General features: G+C 40.5%; 1 protein-coding gene across 2 annotated transcripts in view; it reads right to left on the reverse strand.

The window, feature by feature from the left end:
• The window catches only part of UBP1 (upstream binding protein 1), a 53976-nt gene extending 34203 nt beyond the window's left edge, over nucleotides 1-19773 (reverse strand). For both annotated transcript variants that reach the window (XM_069475474.1, XM_069475473.1), the window contains exons 1-2: nucleotides 19193-19773; nucleotides 5314-5465 (exon numbers count right to left, since the gene is read on the reverse strand). In XM_069475474.1, the coding sequence (XP_069331575.1) occupies nucleotides 5314-5465; nucleotides 19193-19305 (265 nt within the window). In that variant the 5' untranslated portion in view covers nucleotides 19306-19773. The remainder of the gene's footprint in view (nucleotides 1-5313; nucleotides 5466-19192) is intronic.
• Between the last annotated feature and the right edge of the window lie 1458 nt (nucleotides 19774-21231).

A 21231-nucleotide genomic window follows, 5' to 3' on the forward strand; every position in this document is an offset into this window, starting at 1 on the left:
AGGCGTGGTGTTGTGTGCCGGTAGTCCCAGCTACTCGGGAGGCTGAAGCAGGAGGACTGCTTGAGCCCAGGAGTTTGAGGTTGCTGTGAGCTAGGCTGATGCCATAGCACTCTAGCTGGGGGGACAGAGCAAGACTCTATTAAAAAAAAAAAAAAGGACATCATCATAAGTACACCACATATATTAACTCAATCTAATCCTCAACCACCCCCCTAAACTAGCAAGTGGTAGAATGGAATCTAAACACAAGCAGCCAACCCCAGAGACTCTGATGATAACCAGTACTCAATGATGCCTTCTCTACCTCTCACACCCTATGTGCTTTGAATAATATGTGTAAGAACATCCAATATGCAGCAGAAGCACATACATCCTGAGGAATTCTATTTCACAGGCAACTAATTTTGACAGCTTCTACTAGGTATTACAGATGAAATTTCTTTCTTACATTTCATCCTTTAGTGACAAGACCCTTAAATTTGCCACAACTACACTTAAGCATATAGTACTCATCATATGAGCAAATAAGTTTATTGGAATAAATTCAATGAAATATTAACTACACAATATTTTAGTTATACCAAGACTGCCATAAAACATAATTAGATTTTCTTGGGTATTTAAAATGGTTATAATTCAGTGGCTACCACAGGGGAGCAGAGCTAGATAACAGAGACAGAGGAAGATGACTTTTTATTGCATACTCTTTCCTCCCTTTTGAATTCTGAACCATGTACATAACTCATCTGTTTAAATTATTAAATTAAAACTGGTGACAATTAACTAAAACCTTAGAAAGCACAAACTATTCTAGTAAAGAGACTCAGTGGTTAAGAAAATAAGAGTTTGAATTAGAAAACTCTGGGTTTAAATCTATATCCATAAAAAACATGGTCAATAATCTATATAAAAGAAACATTTTTGTTCCCTCAAAGGCTTTATTTCATTATAAAATAGGTATAATACTTATGCTTTCATGTACTGTCACCTATTATTTACAAGAAGTAAACAAACAAGGATATGCAAATTGTAACTTTGGGTCTACATAAGCCTGGCTCCTAAAACTAAAGTCTGCTAATAATGTTGACGGTAAGTTTATCTTCCCAGGTGCACAACAGAGACAAGATCAATCATTCTTTTACCTACCCAAGGACATCTACATAATTGATTCTTCCTTCATTTCCTTCTTCTCTTCAAACATTCACCTTATCCTATGTAAAAGGTGGATTTTCCTGGGCCTCACATAAATGTAACCATTTGCCTCACACCCCACCTTTTTTTCTTCTGTACGCCTTCCTTAAGTGAAGTTCCCAAATTCCCCTTTCGAAAAAGCCAAGAGATCTCTCTGTGATTTGTGTTTTTCCCAGCTGCGTCCTCGAACTTTGGCTTAATAAATCTCCATTGACTGGGGATGAGGGGAGCCTGGGCGCAGCTCCTGCCCCTAATCTCAGCACTTTGGGAATTGGAGGCGGGATGATCGCTTGAGGCCAGGCGTTTGAAACTAGCCTGGGCAACATAGTAATACCCCGCCTCTACAAAAAAAATTTTTTTTTTTTTTTTTTTGAGACAGAGTCTCACTCTGTTGCCCAGGCTAGAGTGAGTGCCGTGGCGTCAGCCTAGCTCACAGCAACCTCAAACTCCTGAGCTCAAGCGATCCTCCTGTCTCAGCCTCCCGAGTAGCTGGGACTACAGGCATGCGCCACCATGCCCGGCTAATTTTTTCTATATATATTTTTAGCTGTCCATATAATTTCTTTCTATTTTTAGTAGAGGTGGGGTCTCGCTCTTGCTCAGGCTGGTCTCGAACTCCTGAGCTCAAACGATCCGCCCACCTCGGCCTCCCAGAGTGCTAGGATTACAGGCGTGAGCCACCGCGCCCGGCCCAAAAAAAAAAATTTTTTAAAAATTAGCTGGGTTGGCCGGGCGCGGTGGCTCACGCCTGTAATCCTAGCACTCTGGGAGGCCGAGGCGGGTAGATCGCTCGAGGTCAGGAGTTCGAGACCAGCCTGAGCAAGAGTGAGACCCCGTCTCTACTAAAAATAGAAAGAAATTATATGGACAGCTAAAATATATATATACAAAAAATTAGCCGGGTATGGTGGCGCATGCCTGTAGTCCCAGCTACTCGGGAGGCTGAGGCAGGAGGATCGCTTGAGCCCAGGAGTTTGAGGTTGCTGTGAGCTAGGCTGAAGCCACAGCACTCACTCTAGCCCGGGCAACAGAGTGAGACTCTGTCTCAAAAAAAAAAAAAAAAAAAAATTAGCTGGGTGTAGAGCGGTGCATGCCTGTGGTCCTAGCTATTCAGGAGGCTTAGGTAGGAAGATAGCTTGAGCCCAGGCGTGAGGCTGCAGTGAGCTAATCATGCCACTGCATACCAGCCTGGGCGACAGAGTGAGACCCTATCTCTTTAAAAAAAAAAAAAAAAAAAAAAGGCGATTAATTTCTCTCTCACTTGTTACCATGGATACAGATAAACTCCTATGTGTAAGCTTAAAATGAATTAAAACTTGTACTGATAAATGACAATTTCAAGTGCCCTGTGTATTTCCTTCTTATAAAATCTCCATATCCTTTTTCAATAAACAAGACATTTCCATTGAAAGTTATTTTCCTTGGTGGAGCTGAAGAATTCATTTCAATGCAAGAAAATTGATTCATGAGCATTAAAACAGAATAACAAACTGACTTTTATAAACAGCAACAGAAAATAGTAAATTATGTCACTACTTAAAAGTCACACCATCAAAACTGATGTGTAGATATTACTATACTAAAAATGGTATCACTGAAGTATACTTTGTAAGAACTTTCCACAGCAATGTCACTTCATCTAAAAAGGTATTCATGGATTTTATTGGAATTCCTGGATAAAATTCATCAAGCCCATTGAATTCATAGCCATAATCAGTCATTTTTTAAACATTATTTTGCACAACTATGCCTGTTTTTCTTATATTCATCAGATATCACCTAAGAAAGGGACACAGAGGAGCCTGCTGGGGTAATGGAAATGTTGGACATAGGCAGTAGTTTCAAGGGAATATACACGTTAAAATTCATTGAGCTGTATGCTTAAGACCTGTGCACACTACTATATATACATCAATAATTTTTTTTAAATCTAAGCTTTCCAAATTGACATTGAACAAGTTCTTAACTGCTCTAAGCCTCAGTTTAATCTGTAAAATCTATTACTAAAACCTCTTCTATGGTTATTGTGGGAACTGAATAAGGTAACACATGCATTTAATACAATGCTTCATACACAGTAAGCACTCAATTAACATCAGTCTACTGTATGGTGGACTGCAACTTTTATCAGTCTGAAATATCTTTATCCGGTTTAACAATGATAAATTATGGGCATTCCCCTCAGGCCAACAGATGCACACCCTACACTTTCCTTTAAAGGAGGGGCGGGGTGGGGTGTGTGTGCGTGTGCGTGTGTGTGTGTGTGTGTGTGTATGCACGTGCTCATGCATGCATGCCCAGGCATGTTCATGTATCTGTGTATGCATTCAATCCATGCTACGTACATAACAAAACATATTCAACTATTCCCCAAGTAAGGGAAATGAAAGTTATTTCCTTTTTTTCCTGTAGAAATAAAGTTACAGTGAATATCCTTGCCTATACATTGTTTCCTCTGAGATTTTTATGTCTAAAACAGATTACCAAATAAATTCTTAAGGTTCTTTCAAATTTAAAACTTAAGTATCAAATAACTGAAAGTCTACCCAAATACTAAGTATTAAAAGCAAAATGAGGCCGGGCACGGTGGCTCACGCCTGTAATCCTAGCACTCTGGGAGGCCGAGGCAGGAGGATGGCTTTAGGTCAGGAGTTCAAGACCAGCCCGAGCAAGAGGGAGGCCCTGTCTCTACTAAAAGCAAAGTGAGTGAGAGTATTGTCACAGGTGCTACAGATAGAACTACCTGAAGGAAAATCTCATAGACTCTAAACTTATACATAAAAAGTTAGAAATAAGTTATTCTTCCACATTTCAGAATATTAATCACAAATAGTCTAAAATCTGTAGCTCTTTCCAAAAGTTCAAGGAACTAATAAAAATTCTATTTAATGACAGAAAAATAATCACAATATAATCTTAAGTGAATAGATGCATAATTCTAATTTTTTCTTTTCTTTTTTTTTTTTTTTTGAGACAGAGTGTTGCTTTGTTGCCCTGGCTAGAATGAGTGCCGTGGCGTCAGCCTAGCTCACAGCAACCTCAAACTCCTGGGCTCAAGCGATCCTCCTGCCTCAGCCTCCCGAGTAGCTGGGACTACAGGCAAGCGCCAACATGCCCGGATAATTTTTTCTATATAGATTTTTAGTTGTCCAGATAATCTTTCTATTTTTAGTAGAAACGGGGTCTCGCTCTTGCTCAGGCTGGTCTTGAACTCCTGACCTCAAGCAATCCACCCGCCTCGGCCTCCCAGAGTGCTAGGATTACAGGCGTGAGCCACCACGCCTGGCCTAATTTTTTCTAATAGAAAGAAAATGTACCAAGGAAATATACCAAAAATGTTATTTACAGTCAATTTTTAGTATTATCCTTTCACATGTTTCCCAGCTTTTCTACAATGAGTGTCTGCTATTTTTATAACAATAAAAATGCACAGAATTGTTTTAAAGATAGGAATTCAACATGCATTCGGCATATGCATCCAACAAATTAATTCCTATTTAACAAGGTACTTTCATTTGCAGTGGTAAGTCACATCAGCCTGTACCCCAACTGCAGGGAGAACCTAAAAAAAATCCCTTATATTTTCCAAAGGTAAACTCTACCACATTTTTTCCATCCTGCCCACTCTTTCATGTCACCAAAATGTAACATGCTGACATAAAGTATAAATAAGATACGGGAAGATAAAATTCGACACAGTTTATTTAGCCAGACCCCATCTTGGTGCAGCTTAAGTCTATTTTCAGCACAAAACTGCTTTATGTTTAAGATCCAGGTTCCTTGCCAGCTGGACTTCTGATTCATTTTCAAGTTCCATACTGAAACAACTGTCCTTAGAAATAACTGACACTTTTTCCTACTTGTTCCTCCTTTGGATTATGTCTGAAAAACTCTGTAATAAATCCTTCTTCACAGACCCTCTTTAATGCAAATCAGTTTATACAAACTATTACTGTTGGCTCACGGTAAAATTTGTACAATTTTCATTAACTGATGTTGTAAAATTTAAGAAAAAGAAACTAATCTTAAATTTTTACCAGTAATCTAGGCTACAATGCCAAAACATTTATTTTGGATTTTTGTAAATTCTTGCGTGTTAAAATATGAGATAGCCATACTAACCTTGGTTCAAGTAGGTGAGCGTTTCATCATGCAGTTTTACTGCTGGCGATGTTGCAGCACACATCACATACTGAAAGGGTGGGTGTTTAGTTTCACCATCCAATGGAAGGCTGGAATCTTCCTGCTTGAAAATGGGCAATGCCAAGACATCACTGAAAAGCAAAAAAATCAACACTGATCTTACTTTGGGTTTAAAATATTTAAAAACATGTAAACATTTAGGGGTAGTTTCTTTTAAAATTTCAGATCAGAAATTGTACAGAGAGTAAAAGAACTATTAATGCTGATCTGGTTCACCTAATGGATAGTTTTAACACATATCTCTAGTGGGGGGAGGGGCAGGGTAGCTATGATTAAGTGTATAAAATTAGTAGTGGTTAATAAACTCCATGCTACTGATAAAAGTAACAGATGGGGTTGATAATATATATGGTATTTTTAAAAATTCTTTAAAAACTTTAAATTCCAAATTATTTCTACAATAAAAAAAAAAGAACAAGTCAAGAGTGCATAGCTACCTGTTTTAAAAGGCAGGAACTATTAATGCTGCCAAAGGTAGGTCACACTGGCACCATGCAATTACAAAGATGCATTTGATTAAAATTGTGCTTTACAAAACATTCCCTGCTAGGCCTGGCAAGGGCTGAGAACATAAAGCTTCATGCCTAGTCTAAAACAATGGCTCCTTCTGAGAGGCAAAAGAAACAGCTGCTACTTTCCCCTCAAGAATAATTCGGGGCATTGATTGGGAGTGAGATACAGGGGTCTTCTGGGGTGCTGTCTATATTCTGTCAACCTGGATTTAAACAAACATGGACGTGTTTGGTTTTTCTGTTGTCGATAACAGCTTTATTGAGATATAACTTACATACCATAAAAGTCACCCTTTTTAAGTATATAATTCAGTGGTTTTTAGAATTTAGTATAGTCAGAGGGTTGTGCAACCATCACCAGTACCTAACTGAAGAACATTTTCTCACCTCAAAAAGAAATCCTGTACCCATTAGTAGTCACTCACTATTCCAGCCCTGACCCACTCAGCCCCTGGCAACCACTGTTATACTTTCTGTCCCTACAGATTTGCCTATTTTGGACATTGAATGCAAAAGTAATCATATAACTATGTGGTCTTTTTATGACTGGTTTCTTTCACTTAAGCATGTTTCAAGGGCCATCTATGTTGTAAAATGTATTAGTATTTCATTCCTTTCTCTTTTTTTTCCAGAGACAAGGTCTTGCTATGTTGCCCAGGCTAGATTGGCACTACTAGAGTCAAGGGTCCTCCTGCTTCAGCCTCCCAAATAGCTGGGACTACAGGCACAGGCCACCATGGCTGGCACTTCACTGCTTTTTATAGCTTCATTGTATGGACATACCATATTTGGCATCCATTCATCAGGTGATAAACATTTGGGTTGTCTCAATTTTTTGGCTATTATGAATAATACTATGTGAGCACTTTCATATGTATTTGTGTAGACATGATTTCAATTCTCTTGGGTGTATACCTATGAATGGAATTACTGGGTCATATGATAACTCTGTTTAACTTTTTGGGAAACTGCCAAACGGTTTCCCAAAGAGCCTACACCATTTTACATTCCCATCATTAATGCATAGAGGATGATTATTTGTTTTTGAGATAATTTCATGAGCTGTACATTTATATCATGTTAACTCTTATATAATCATTCTTCAATAAAAAGTAAAATAATATTAACAATAAAATATCCAAGTGAATAACTACTATATCAACACTAAGAACAGGGACTTACTTAAATTGCTTATTTTCTCTTTTAATTTCCTATAAGCCGTTGACACAGATATTTGGGTAGCCCACTTCAATTAAAAACCAAAATGTATTAACTCAGTCTTAAGACAAATACAAAAAATTGGAAACAAATAAAATGGGAGGGAAACCCTGGGAAAGAACAGTATTCTACCTGCATTCCCTCCTCACCACGTATATTTCTATTAAAGCACTGTACTGATTTTGAAAGACACTAAATCATCTACTAAGTCTCCTCCCTCTCTTTTATTTATACCCAGGAATCATCAAAACACTCCTAAGTATACAAGCATAACCAAGGACCACATGGTTTGCAATGGTCTCCAACCCTCCCAGAGTCCTCCACACGTTGGAGATTTTGTCCCACCTAAGTTCCTGCTTTGGGGGCAGACATAAAAACTTTTCAGGAGAATTCAAATAGTATTTCAAGAATTAGTAGCTCTTTATAAAAAAAACACGTCACAATAGTCAAAAATGGCTCTAGGGTAGATGAAAATATATACTGTGTGTTGTTTTTGTTTTTTTTTTAGAGAAAAGCTCTCACTCTGTTCCCCAGGCAGGAGTGCAGTGGTATAATCATAGCTCACTGTAACCTTTAATTCCTGAGCTCAAGGGATCCTCCTACCTCAGCCCCCTGAGTAGCTGGGATTACAGGTGCACGCCAACAAGCCCGAATAATTTAAAAAAAAATTTTTTTTTTGGGGGGGAGATGGGTCTCACTATGTTGCCTAGGCTAGTCTCAAATTCCTGGCTGCAAGCAATCCTCCTAACTCGGCCTCCCAAAGTGTTGGGATTACAGGCATGAACCACCACACCTGGCTAAAAATATATATTGCATATTCTTATGCCATACATATGTAAGCATTTAAATCCCTCTTGGTGAGAAAGAAAAGAATGAGATGAGAGCTGTGACTCAGAAGTATTGGTTAATTATACTGAAAAATGATATGGAGAGTAATTTTAAGATTTTAATGCTAACGTCTTGGGTTGATCATTAGATATAGGTCATCAAAACAAGACGTAAGACTGCATGAGAATCGATATTCATAAATTATCACATATAGATTATGAAGTTGTATATGCTTCTGGCCCTAGAAGATAACCACCTTTTTATTCACTTGGTTATAGCCTCAATAATCCACAGAGGAAATACTATGCTCATGGCAGGTGCTAAATGACTACTGAACAAACTTAACACATAAACACCTAAAAATCACTTGCCATTGAATTCCCAATTAACTTTTTACTTAATTAGAAAGAAAATGCATTCCAATCAGCACAGCAACCAATGATTCTTTTCAAACAGAAGTCAGATCATTTCATTCCTCTGAACTCTCCATCAGTTCACTTTCAACCAGGGTCCTTACAAAATCCTACAAGGCCTACTCAACCTGTTCCTCACCCCCTCTCTCCTAGTCACCCTCATTCCCCCTGCCCCAGCCACACTAGCTAGCCTCTGTGCATGCCTTTTCCAGGGTCTTTACAGTGGCTCTTCTAATGGATGTCCTAATGGCTCATTTCATTCCAACGTCACTTTCTCAAAGAGAGCTTGACACTACAATCCTCCCACCCACACTCCCAATTTCCTTTACCCTGCTCTACATACAGCTCTTATCGCTTTCCAGCAATATACATGACTTATTAAGCTTGTATCCCCTATAAGTATATAACCCCCAAAACTTACTTCTTCACTTACTGACCCCAGCATCTAACACAAAGGAGTCCAAACATGTGCTGAATCAATACACTAATCATAACATTAATAATCAACTGAGGCCAGGCACAGTGGCTCATGCCTGTAATCCTAGGACTCTGGAAGGCTGAGGCAGGAGGATCACTTGAGGCCAGGAGTTAGAGACCAGCCTGGGCAACACAGCAAGATTGTCTCTACAAAAAAATATTTTTTTTAAATTAGCTGGGCATAGTGGTGACAGTCTACAGTACTAGCTACTTGGTAGGCTGAGATGGGAAGATTGTTTGAGCTCAGGAGTTTGAGGCTGCAGTGAACTATGACCACATCACTGCACTTCAGCTGAGTGACAGAGCAAGACCCTATCTCTTAAAAAAAAAAAAGGAAGCGCAGGTGCCTGGCTTCTGGCCAGGGCTCTGCTTCCCAAAAAAATCAATTAAAAAAATTAATTAAAAAATTGATTATTAATAAAATGGAAAACTAGGTCTCCAGAAAATTTAAGATTATAATTTCTATGGTGAACCTAAGAAAATCCTAATATTTGATGGTTTTTGTAATCCATAAATGGAAACAGACTTTTGAGTATTAAAGACAGATTCTAAAATTGAATTAAAGTAAGTAGGACATGTCTGAATAAAAAAACCTACCAGAAAGCTACAACAGTCTTGATCCTACAATGTATTAAACTCATAGTCTCAAAATACATAAAACCAAATCATGCATTTTGTAAGGCAAAACTGAAAGATCTACATGTTGGCAAATTTTAACATAGGTTAGCACCCAAAATTAGGATGCTACAGAACACTTGGCAATCACAACAAGCTCGATCAAATGTAAGTATAAAAAACTATCTGGACACCTAAAAATCTAGCAATGTTAAGATGCCTTCAGGGAGGACAAATGAATGACTGGGAGACACTAGTGTGAGGGGGAGACATCATCATACACCCTTCATTGCTTTTAAATGTAACTATATGACTGTAATAGTTTTCAAAAAGTTAAAATTTGAATTTTTCTTAATGACAAGATAGCTAAAACATATCTGGAAGCTAAATGAAAATTCTAAAGAATTTAAGAGACAGGAAAAAAACCAAAATGGAAATAACATAGATAAATGAATATTTAATAATGACAGGCTAAGTAATTTAGACCAACCTCTACCCCACTGAGAACAAGAAATAAACAAAAGCTACATTATTACACATATATTCATAAAAGCATTGAAGAGCTACCAAAAGAGTGAAACACAAAGCTGTGTTGTGGTTTTGGTGGCCTTCCGGGTCTAGGATATGCCTGTCCACATTAAACTGGATGGAAAGAGCCAGATGCGCAGGGTAAGGGTGAAGAGAAAGTAAGCAAGATTTTGCATGGGCTTCCAGTACCAGATAGCTTCTCCAGGCTGGTCATTGACAGGTAGGGTTCCCAGGGGGTTGACAAGCAAATGAAAAGGCTAAGGTATCAAATCGTCCCAAGTAATTCTGAAATGCTAGCACCCAAAAATAGCCAGGCATAAAAGCACAAACAAGACTCTAGGAGCAAAAACCAACAGCACAAATAACAGATGGCATATATCCAATACCAGATTCTGTTTGTTGGTATTCAGCTCTTTTCTGCCTCTGTTGCAGAAGGTTGGAGGCCTAAAACTACACATAGAAGACTTCTTGCTAGCTCGAGTCTAGTCGGGTTGCTCCAAAGGGAAGGCACTGGTGGGAATTACGAGTGGGAAAGGGAAAAGCCAGACACAAAGGCAGGCAGCCACACAGACTGTGGTTCCCGGAAATTTCAGGGGATTAGCAGCCATGCCTCCTCCCCCAGTCCTTCTAGTGTGTTACACATCAGGTACACACCAGGGCGTGGTACACACCCTCCTCCCCCAACCCTTCCAGCACCTTTGCAATCAAATACTTTACTTAATCTCTCTCTGCTTGAAACATCTAAGTGATTCCTATTTTCCCTACTGGAAATAAACCAAAGACTTCAGATGCTGGAATTATCAGACCCAAATTATAAAATTATGCTTACTCTGTTTAAAGAAATAAAAGACAAGCCTAAAAAGTTCTGTAAGGAACAGAAACCTTTAAGGGAAAACAAAACTGAAAAATAAATAGAACTGTAAAATAAAATTGCCAAAATTAAACAAGTCAGACAAAAGTTAAGACTAACTAAGGAAACTAGAACATAGGTAGAAAGAAGTTATCCAGAAGGCAGCACAGAGAGGGAAATGAGGGGAAACACAGAAGTTAAGAAAGGACAAAGTAAGATTTTACATTGAAGTCCCAGAAGAAATAGAGCAGATGCAATATTTAAAGATATAAAGGCTGAGCAAATTCCAGAATTAATAAAATAGATCAATTCACTGATTCAGGAAGTCCAAATGACCAAATCAGGATAAGTAAAAAGAAATCCACACCTAAATACATCACAGAAAAACTCATAAGCCATACGGTATGTGGAAATTCAGTTTTATCAGTAAAGTACCAAGGGAATCAGCTGAAAACAGGCATAGGAGGAAGAGTTGTTCATCTAAGGAAGAAGAGTCATCAAGCCTTCTAGAAGAGGGAGGGAATGAATGAGGACACCACAGTGTAACTACTGAGCAGCAGGATGGCCATACTCAACTGCCAAAGTCATGAACCAACCACAACTAAGACACTCAAAATCAGAATATCCTCATGTCCATTAAATAAATTACATGTGTAGTCAAACATTTACTCATTAAAACAAAGTTAAAATCACCAAATCCAGGCTGTTGTCAAGGTGAGACTTATACAACCTTGAATAAACACCTCATACCAAAAATTTTAGCCCATAGGAAAGTTCCAACTCACTTGAAATTAATATAGCCTTGATTTAAAAAAAAAAAAAAATAACAGAAGTACCAAAAAGGAAATTAAGGAACAATCTCATCAGGGAACACAGACAACCTATTTGTGAAACTTTGGAAGCGTTCTCTCTAAAATTGGTAAGAAGACTAAAAATTCAAGTTTTTAGTGCTCATAAACAATACTACACTGAAGCCCTAGCCAGCCCACAAAGGCAAAAAAAAAAAAAAGAATTACACAGGAAGAAACAAATCTATCATTACTTAAAGATATTGTCTAACTACACAGAAAATCTGAAATCCTACAAATTATTAGAACTAAGAAGTCCAGCAAGGTCTTGGAAGAAAAAAGATACAACAATAAGAACAACATTCCCAACTTTCCTCCTAACCAGAAAGATCATGTTCTATGTACACTGAGAAAACGTTTCAACTACTAACTGGTAGGCAACCTAAGAATGCAGTGGAAAGGAGTGGAGGTCAAACCCCAGTTCTGGAGTTTCAAATCCCAGCTCTGTTACTTAACTTCTTTAAGCTCTAACAATGGGTTTGTTTATAAACTCAGGAAAAAATATTTAAAGTACCTAAACTCTAAGCATACATTAAACAGGTCCATAGAATCCGGGGGGGATCTAAGACTTTTTCGGGGGTTTCAAGAGGTCAAGACTATTTTCAGAGCAATACTAAAGCATTATTTGCCTTTTTTACTTTGTATACATTTACACTTACATCACAAAACCAGTGGTGGTTAAAACTGCTGGTGCCTTATCAAGAATCGAGGCAATGGCACCAAACCATACCAATAGTCCATTCATTCTTCATGAATGCCAAACACAGTAAAAGATATTTAATTTTGTTAAATATTGGTCCTTGGATGGGTATAATGTATTTCTGCCGCACACCTAAATGCGATGGTTGTCTCAAGGAAAAGCTCTTGTGCAAGTGTTTGATCTTGTGAGCTGATCTAGCAGTTTTTTTCATGGCACATTATTTTTACTTGAAAGAAAAACTACGACTATTCATACCTGGATATTTCACAGTAATTTCCGAAAAAATGAATAAAGTGAGTCTCTCATTATAAGAAAATAACTAATGGTATTCATTGGCAATTATAAAATCTTTGAGTCCTCCACCATGTACTTTCTCCGATGAGATGGTAGCAACATTAATAGGATTTTTTTTTTTTTTGAGACAGAGTCTCACTCTGTTGCCCCTCACTCTGTTGCCCGGGCTAGAGTGCTGTGTCATCAGCCTAGCTCACAGCAACCTCAAACTCCTGGGCTCAAGTGATCCTCCTGCCTCAGCCTCCCGAGTAGCTGGGACTACAGGCATGCGCCACCATTCCCGGCTAATTTTTTCTATATATATTTTTAGTTGTCCATATAATTTCTTTCTATTTTTAGTAGAGACAGTGGTCTCACTCTTGCTCAGGCTGGTCTTGAACTCCTGAGCTCGAGCGATCCTCCCACCTCGGCCTCCCAGAGTGCTAGATTACAGGCGTGAGCCACCGCGCTGGCCTAATAAGATTTTTTGATAATGAAAGTGTCAACATTTGGAAGATGTGCATAACTCAGGAAACCACTATTTTCCAAATGACCAATGCATGCATATTTCAAAATTATACAGGATAAGAGATCCAATCGAAGTGCAAGACAGACCAATCTATTCTAACGTAAGAGAGTACAAAAAGTACACTGATCTGATCTAGTTTCAGATTCCACACTGCAACTAAACTTTTTAAAAAACTACTACCATTTGTCAAGTGTTGGTGTAGCACCAAAAAATATCCACAATTACCTGAAAGGGCTAGTAATGTAATTTCCTTTTTTCCAACCACTTATCCTCCTGAGGCTGATTTTCTTCATACATCAACCAAAACAATATATTCCAATAACAGATACGAGAATCCACCAGTCTCTCACTGAGCCAGACATTTAAGAGATTTGCAAAAAAACGTAAAACAATGCTACTCTTCTCGCTAAGTTTTTTGTTTTGGAAAATTTTTTTAATAAAAAAATTATAGTAATACACAATGGTTTGCAATTATTATTTTAAATAAATTAAGTATGTTAAAATTTCCTGATACTTTCATTATTAAGTGACTACAAAATATACAGCATCCAATTTAATTCAGATGGATTAAGACAAAGTAATCCCTAAACAAATGACACAGTGGTCCTACTCGACTCAAAATCACTGCTAAAACGATACAGATCCTTTCAAGGCTAAATACCAATCACAAGCATATTTTATCTTTTGCTTCCAAAACAATTTACATGTTTAAAAACAACAGTTTAGACTACTACACATCAGAACTGTCAAAATCACATGAGAAGGAAAAACTAAAAACTGTCACAGGATAAAAACTAAATGCAATATGGGATCCTGGATTAGAAAAAGGACAACGGGGAAAACTGGGAAATCCAAATAAAATTTTGTACTTTAGAGAATAGTGGCTGGGTGCGGTAGCTCACGCCTGTAATCCTAGCACTCTGAGAGGGTGAGGCGGGAGGATGGTTTGAGCTCAGGAGTTCGAGACCAGCCTGAGCAAGAGCGAGACCCCGTCTCTACCAAAAATAGAAAGAAATGATTTGGACAGCTAAAAAATATATATAGAAAAAAAAAATTAGCTGGGCATGGTGGCGCATGCCTGTAGTCCCAGCTACTCGGGAGGCTGAGGCAGGAGGATTGCTTGAGCCCAGGAGTTTGAGGTTGCTGTGAGCTAGGCTGACGCCATGGCACTCACTCACACCCGGGAAACAAAGTGAGACTGTCTCAAAAAAAAAAAAAAAAAAAAAAAATAGTACTGCATCAAGGCTCATTTCCAGATTTTGAAAACTACACTCTACTAATGTAAGAGAAGCTGGGAGAAGGGCATATATGTGAGCTCTCTACATTATTTTTGTAACAAAATTTCAAAATGAGAAGTATTTTTTTAAGTTAAAAAGTTCAACTACTAATATATGATGAGTAAAAACTAGTTTTGGCATAGTTAATATCAAGGCAAAAAATTTTAAATCTTAAAAAAACTGAGTTAAAAATTAAAAAAGGACTCCATCACCAAAGGCTAACAGTTTCATATCCAACTATTAGATATGTCCCAAAACAAGCAAAATGTTACAGAGCTTCTTCCAAATTAAGTTACAGAACCTACAGCCAAAAAAAAAAAAAAAAAAAGATAAGATAAGATGAAGCATCAGATGGTATTCCACCAACAGCAAATGTTTAAGTGTATCCTGGCAAATCAACAGTGCGGCTGTGATGGAAACATATCAAGTTTATGAGACCATATAAATAAATTTTCAAGTTTCAAACAGCCCTAATTGAAGGATATACACTATACTGAAGCTTGGGGTAAGGGGTGGGGGGTGGAAAACCACCCTAATTATTATCTTAAATAATAATTAAAAACTGAACACAATAAAGATCTATGGACAAACAATAGAATTATGTAGATTAGCTGAGATAGTTCTTAGTTTACATAAAAATAACTTCTTCAGTGTAAGATTTCAATACTCGGCAAATCCTTTTCCAAGGCAAAGTACATTGCTGTATTAGACTCCATCCTTTAAAGCAGGGATTGGCAAACTATGGCCCAAGAGCCAAATCCTGCCAGCCAGGAGCTAAGAATGGTTTTACATTTTTAAAGGGGTTGTAATAAAAAAAAAAAAAAAAAAAAGTGATAGTCTATACTGCCTACAAAGCCTAAAATATTTACTATCTAGCCCTTTACAGAAAAGTTTTGTCCCCCACTGCTTTAATAAATTTAAAAACCAATGTGGACACTATAATCTGAAATAAACAGATTTTTAAATAAGTAATTTGCTAAATTCTTTCCTGTGCTACAGATAAGATTAAATCCAGAAAAAGATTTTAAACCTGGAAATGAGTTTTATTCTGAAAGTATTTTCAAGTACCACTCATAATATATTTTTAAAATTTCACTGATCCTCGAAATTTTCTATACAGATCCTCAACTGTAAAGTCCCAATAAGCCCCATTATATTAATAAGCTGAAAATACATCTAGTACGCCCAAACTATATCACAGCTAGCCTAGCCTACCATAAACGTGCTCAAAACACTTACATTAGCCTATAGTTGGGCAAAATCATTTGGCAACACAATAAACTGTAGAGTACTGGCTGCAGTTGACTGGGAGCTGTGGCTAACTGCCACTGCCCAACATCATGAGAGAGTATCATACCCGCATATGTCACTAGTCTGGGAAAAGATCAAAATTCAAAATACAAAGTACCATTTCTCCTGTGTTTCTACTGAATGTGTATTGCTTTCACACCAAAAATTGTAAGTCGAACCATTATACAGTCCCATCTGTACTTCCAAAATATATGTCACCTACTCAGGGACAGTCTGTTTTAGCATGAGACCAAAAAAATCATCAGCTTTTAATAGCTACATAATAAACCTTATTCTTACTAATCTTTCACTAACTCAACACTAATCTAAGTTAAAATTTTCCTGTTATCTTACAGGGTCTGTAACCTGACTTTTTAATTTTAATTTTTAAATTAACATGTAACATTGTATGCATTTATCACATACAACACAATGTTCTGACACATATACATCGTAGAATGGTTCAATATAACAAATGCATTAAGCCACATAAACTCCTGGGCCCAAGCAATCCCTTTCCCTCAGCCTCCCAAGTAGCTGGGACTACAGGTATGCACTACTTGCCTGGTTCTTTTTGTTTTTTTAAAAATTTTTTGTAGAGACGAGGGTCTTGCTATGTTACCCAGGCTGGTCTTTAACTCCCAGCCTCAAGTTATCCTCCCACCTTGGCTTCCCAAAGTGTTGGGGTTACAGATGCAAGCCACCATGCCCAGCCAGTTACCAAGATTTTAAAAATATTTATGACCTGCCTTATTTCAAATAGAATCTGCAGTTCACATCTCACATGCAAGTGTGGCACAACAGTACACACTGAACACATATACACAAAATGAGAACCAGAGGCAAAAGAAAAAAGGGAAGCAGCAAAGGTAGTACCAAAAATTAGCCTCAACATAGCCCCAGTACTATCAGCCTACATTACTTTGTGCAAATATATTTTTCCTACTTTGTTTTTGTTTTTTTTTTTTTAAGAAATGGGGTCTCTTTATGTTACCCAGGCTGGAGTGCAGTGGCTATTCACAGGCTCAATTATTGTGCACTACAGTCTTGAACTCCTGGCTGGGCTAAAGTGATCCTCCAGCCTCAGCCTCCCCAGTGGCTGGGACTACAGGTGTGCACCACCATGCCCACCCTAGCTATTAAGTCATGTCATATAGAGAAAAACTTTCTTTCTTTCAAGCCATCTTCCTAAAAGCCGAGGAAACCATTCCCTGAAAGCAGTCTCAAGAAATACCTCTTGTTTAAAGCTATCCAAAAAGTAAATACAGTAAGCATAACTCACTTTGAAAGACAAATGGAAAGATGTCCACAAAGAAAATTTTAATCAAGAAATCATTTTTCCAATAATTTCCTCAAGTTTATTTCTTGAATTTAACAGAGAACAAATGAAATAAATAAGCCTTCCTTCCCATTACATGCCAGAAAAGGAGACAGAATGCTCATACTGGAGAATGAGTGTGCCACTTCCGGACACTCCACCTCTCAGGGATCCAGCACCGTGGAAAGTGCAATGGCAATGTTAAGGAGGCCTGTAGCAGCCTAAAGCCTTCTTCAGACTTTTGGAATTTCTAAGTTTGAGATTTTCAAATAATTTGCAAGCAGCAAGCACTCTCATCTCTTGGTTTTTGAAGACTCAGTTAAATATGAAAAGATATTTAAGTAAGCTCCTTAAAAATGGTATTCATCTTCATATTTACTTGAAAATTAAATGACACAACCAAAAACATTCAAGGAAAAAAGCTCCCTCATGAAGAATGTTGTAGATGACACACAATTACAAAGATGTCAGGCATTACTTTAAGAACAAGGTCAGGGAAAGGTTTAAAATCCTCAAGATTTTATGTCCTTTTCACAGAAATAAAACATATAAAGAAGTTAATTATATAAGTTAGCCAAATCAACACTAAAACAAAGTATGGTTCAAATAAAATCCTAGAAAAATGTAAAAGCTCAAAATAACCCTCAATAAGCAAACTTTCATTTTATCATAATTGAGAAGCAACTGAAGAGACACACATATTGCACTTCCTTCACATGCCCTCTTCTGCCTTGACTGTAAGCCCCTTGTTTCAAGTGGAGGGAAGGAGCAGCATGGCACCAGAGCAGTGTGTTTTCACCGGGGAACCACTGCCTCTAGCACTCTCCTCTTGGGTGACCCCATGACTTTCAGTAGCTCAATTTCCTCAACAACTGAGACAGTTGTTTTAGAAAATAAGCCACCTCATATAGAGCCCTCAAGTTACAAAACTGCAGACAGAAGAGGTGCCAGGTTCAGGGAGACCAGCAGAGACCAAATCTGGGCCAGACGCTGGTGGCTGAACTCCCAGTTTAATATGCTTCCCACCACTCTCTTCCACACTCCAAGAAACGTTTCCACCTTTCTGAGAGTTCTTTATGGCCCGGAGTTTTAAAGATTTAAAAGCCCAATTACTTCACGGAGCAGCCCCCACCATTCCAGGCCAGCTCTGACCCAGAAGTCTTTCTTCCTCTGAACATTTATGCTCCCTGTCCTCCCTTAGAGCTGCAGTGAGATGTATGAAGACTACTGGGAAACTGTACAGCGCTTTAAAGACATCAGACATTTATCTAAAGAACAGAAAGCTACATTTAATTCACATTAACGAAAAGCTGCCAAACCACTGAATTTCAGACTTTATTAATCGGTTGGACATTACAGTACACTATATTTCAATAAAGCCGCTAAAAAAGTAAAGAGTTTCCAAACCGGTAACAGTTAAAAAGGATAAAGGGCTGAGACTAAAATCAGATCTGTTTCAACCTCTCAAAATTAAAATGAATGGCTGCTAGCAGAGACTAAACAAACTATTGTTTGTGGTGCAATCACTGCATCTTAAAACCCTCTTAAGAGGAAACAGCTTGTGAGGGTAATCCCCAAAATGAGAAACTTCACTTTGAGACAATGAAAAAAACAAAACGAAGTCAAAGTGTTTTCTCCCAGCTGCTACTCTTTCACTTGTAATTTACTAATATCAAGTGGTTAAAATCAGCAGCCTGAAAAGACCACAATGTAGGGCAACAGCAGAAACTGATGCCAAAACGTTAAAGAGTATTTTCCCAATATAAGTCCTGCCTTTTTTTTGCAGTGTATTCCGGCTCTAATGGGGCTTGTAAATCACTCGTAAGGAAAAGAAACCCCTTCCCCCACCACCCCAAGCCATCCTAACAGCGGGGCGTGTTTTACAGCAAAAATGAAGCTCCCAGGAACGGCTTGGGGGCTGCCCTCCCCCGCCCGCCAGTCACCGGGGTAGGCAGAGGCCTGTGGGGTTCCATGGCCCCCGACGGCCACGCGGCAGTACTCCGACCCCGCGGCTGGGGAGGCCCGGGCATCGCAGGGCGCAGCCACGCCTAGCAAACACCCAGGGCCGTGCAGGCCTTCCCCACGGAGACAGAGGCTTCTGCCCGCCTGGGGCGCCCAGTACCTCATGCTGTAAGCGCCGGCGCCCAGCTCCTGCCCGATGCCCGAGAGGCTGGCGTCGAAGTCATGCACCAGCCCGGACTCGATCACCTCGTCCATTTTGAGCACCCAGGCCATCTTCCGGCCTCGCCCCGCGCAGCGCGGCCTCCGCGTCCGGGGCGAAAGGGCCGGAGCTCCGCTGGCGCGTCCTGAGGGAGGGCGCGGGTGAAGCCTCCGGCGGCGTGACGACTGGTCACCAGCGGCAGCCCCGGCGGCGGCCGGGACGAGAGCGGCCAGAGCCCAGCTGGCAGGGCACGGCGAGCCCGGCGAGCAGCTGCAGCGGGAGCGGCAGGGCCGCCGGCAGCGCCACCCTCCCGCGGACACCGACCCCGCGCCTCATGCCGCCGCCGCCCACCCCCCGCGCCGCTAGCGCTGCAGTCGCCGCCACCCGCCCCACCCCAAGGCTCCCGGTCGCATCCTCTCCCGGACTGCGCGGGGACCGGAGCTCAGCCCGCTCCAACAACCCCAAGGGACTAGCCACCTGTCCGCCCGCCACCCGGTCCCCAGCCTTGACCCCCGGCCCTCGGCCCGCCCGCCCAGGCTCTAGCACCACGCCGCCCCGGCCAACCCCGCCGACGAAGCTCCGCCGGCCCGGACGCTGGCTTCGTATGGCTCCGACTTAGGCTCGCTCGCTGCTTCCGCCTCCTCCGGCCCCGCCCCGGTCCCGCCCCCGGGTTCGCCCTCCGCCCCGACCCGCCCCGTACAGCCCCGAGCTTCGGGCCACTCCCCGCGCCTCACGGCCGAGGAATAGTCTACGCCGTGCAGTTCAGCCCCGCCCACGCGGCAGGTTCTCAGCCTCTCCAGCTCCGAGGCCTCGCTACACTTCAACCCAGGAAGAGGCGGTACCAAAAGGGCTGCCAGTTCCCGCCCCGTTCAAAAGAGCGGGATGATTGACAGGCTAACTGGGCAATAAAGGCAAGCGCTTGGACGAAGCTCCCGTGAGTCTCTGTGCCTCTGGACCAAACAACCAATCAAAATGCTGTTTCCCTTCGGGCGGGCTCGAGGAGTGAATTTGCTGCCAAAAGAAAGAGTTCATTGGACTGCACTGGAGGAAGAGGCTCAAAACGTCACTTCCGGAGATGCTTTGCAACTCTGTGGTATTTCCCAGTAGTCTCTGCCTTATTACCCTCACTATGGAAGGAGAGAGCGGTTCCCACCACACGTGGGGATAGAAGACCGATTGTGCAGAAAACCTTGATTGGCATGAGAATAAGCCAATCAACGCTCCCGAGATAGAGCTCTGGGAAGTCTTCCCCAACAGCTGTATACCACAGGCACTATGGCGACCTTGATATAATCTAGGTGTCCTAGTAATGGCGGGCAATCTTTTGACCTTGGAGTTCTGAACCATTAAGACGCGCCACAGGAACAACTAGGGTCCTCGAATGGTCTCCCTCAGAGACCCAGCCTAGGCACGTGCTATTGGGGCTGAAGGACGGAGTCGCCTTTCCCCGACGGAGGCCAAAGATTAAAGAGGAGGCAGAGGCTGACTTACAGAGCCGGCGTGCAGATCAGAGCTCCTGAGATTCGGCTGCTAGCGTTCAGCGGGCGGAATCCCTGTTGAAGAGTACCTGTGACCTCATGGCTTCGCCCTGGATGGAGCCCATTGCCTCAGAATAAGGCCTAGATGCTGAGCACTAGCCTCACGCCCCAACTCGCCTGTTTAAGTGCAAGAACACTTAGATTAAACCCAGATGTCAGCCTAGTTAACACAATGGCTCTCAGCCAGAAAAAATACTCATATGCCTCTGTGATTTAAGCATTTAACTTGCAAAATGTTTTTCTCCATATGAAACATTTTTGCAAACATTTACTTTGATACAGCTACTGAAGTAGATACAAAAGAACATTTTACAGATGAGGAAACTGAGGTGCAAACGTGAAAAGATAGGCTAGGCTCAAGGACACATAGTTAAGTGGCTGAGCCCTGGCTTTTGGACTAACACAGATTTCTGTGATTCCAGGTCAAAACATAGGCCGTCAGTTCAGGAAGCTTCATTCAAT

The sequence above is a fragment of the Eulemur rufifrons genome, chromosome 7 (genome assembly GCF_041146395.1).
Source record: "Eulemur rufifrons isolate Redbay chromosome 7, OSU_ERuf_1, whole genome shotgun sequence".
NCBI classification, from domain to species: domain Eukaryota; kingdom Metazoa; phylum Chordata; class Mammalia; order Primates; family Lemuridae; genus Eulemur; species Eulemur rufifrons.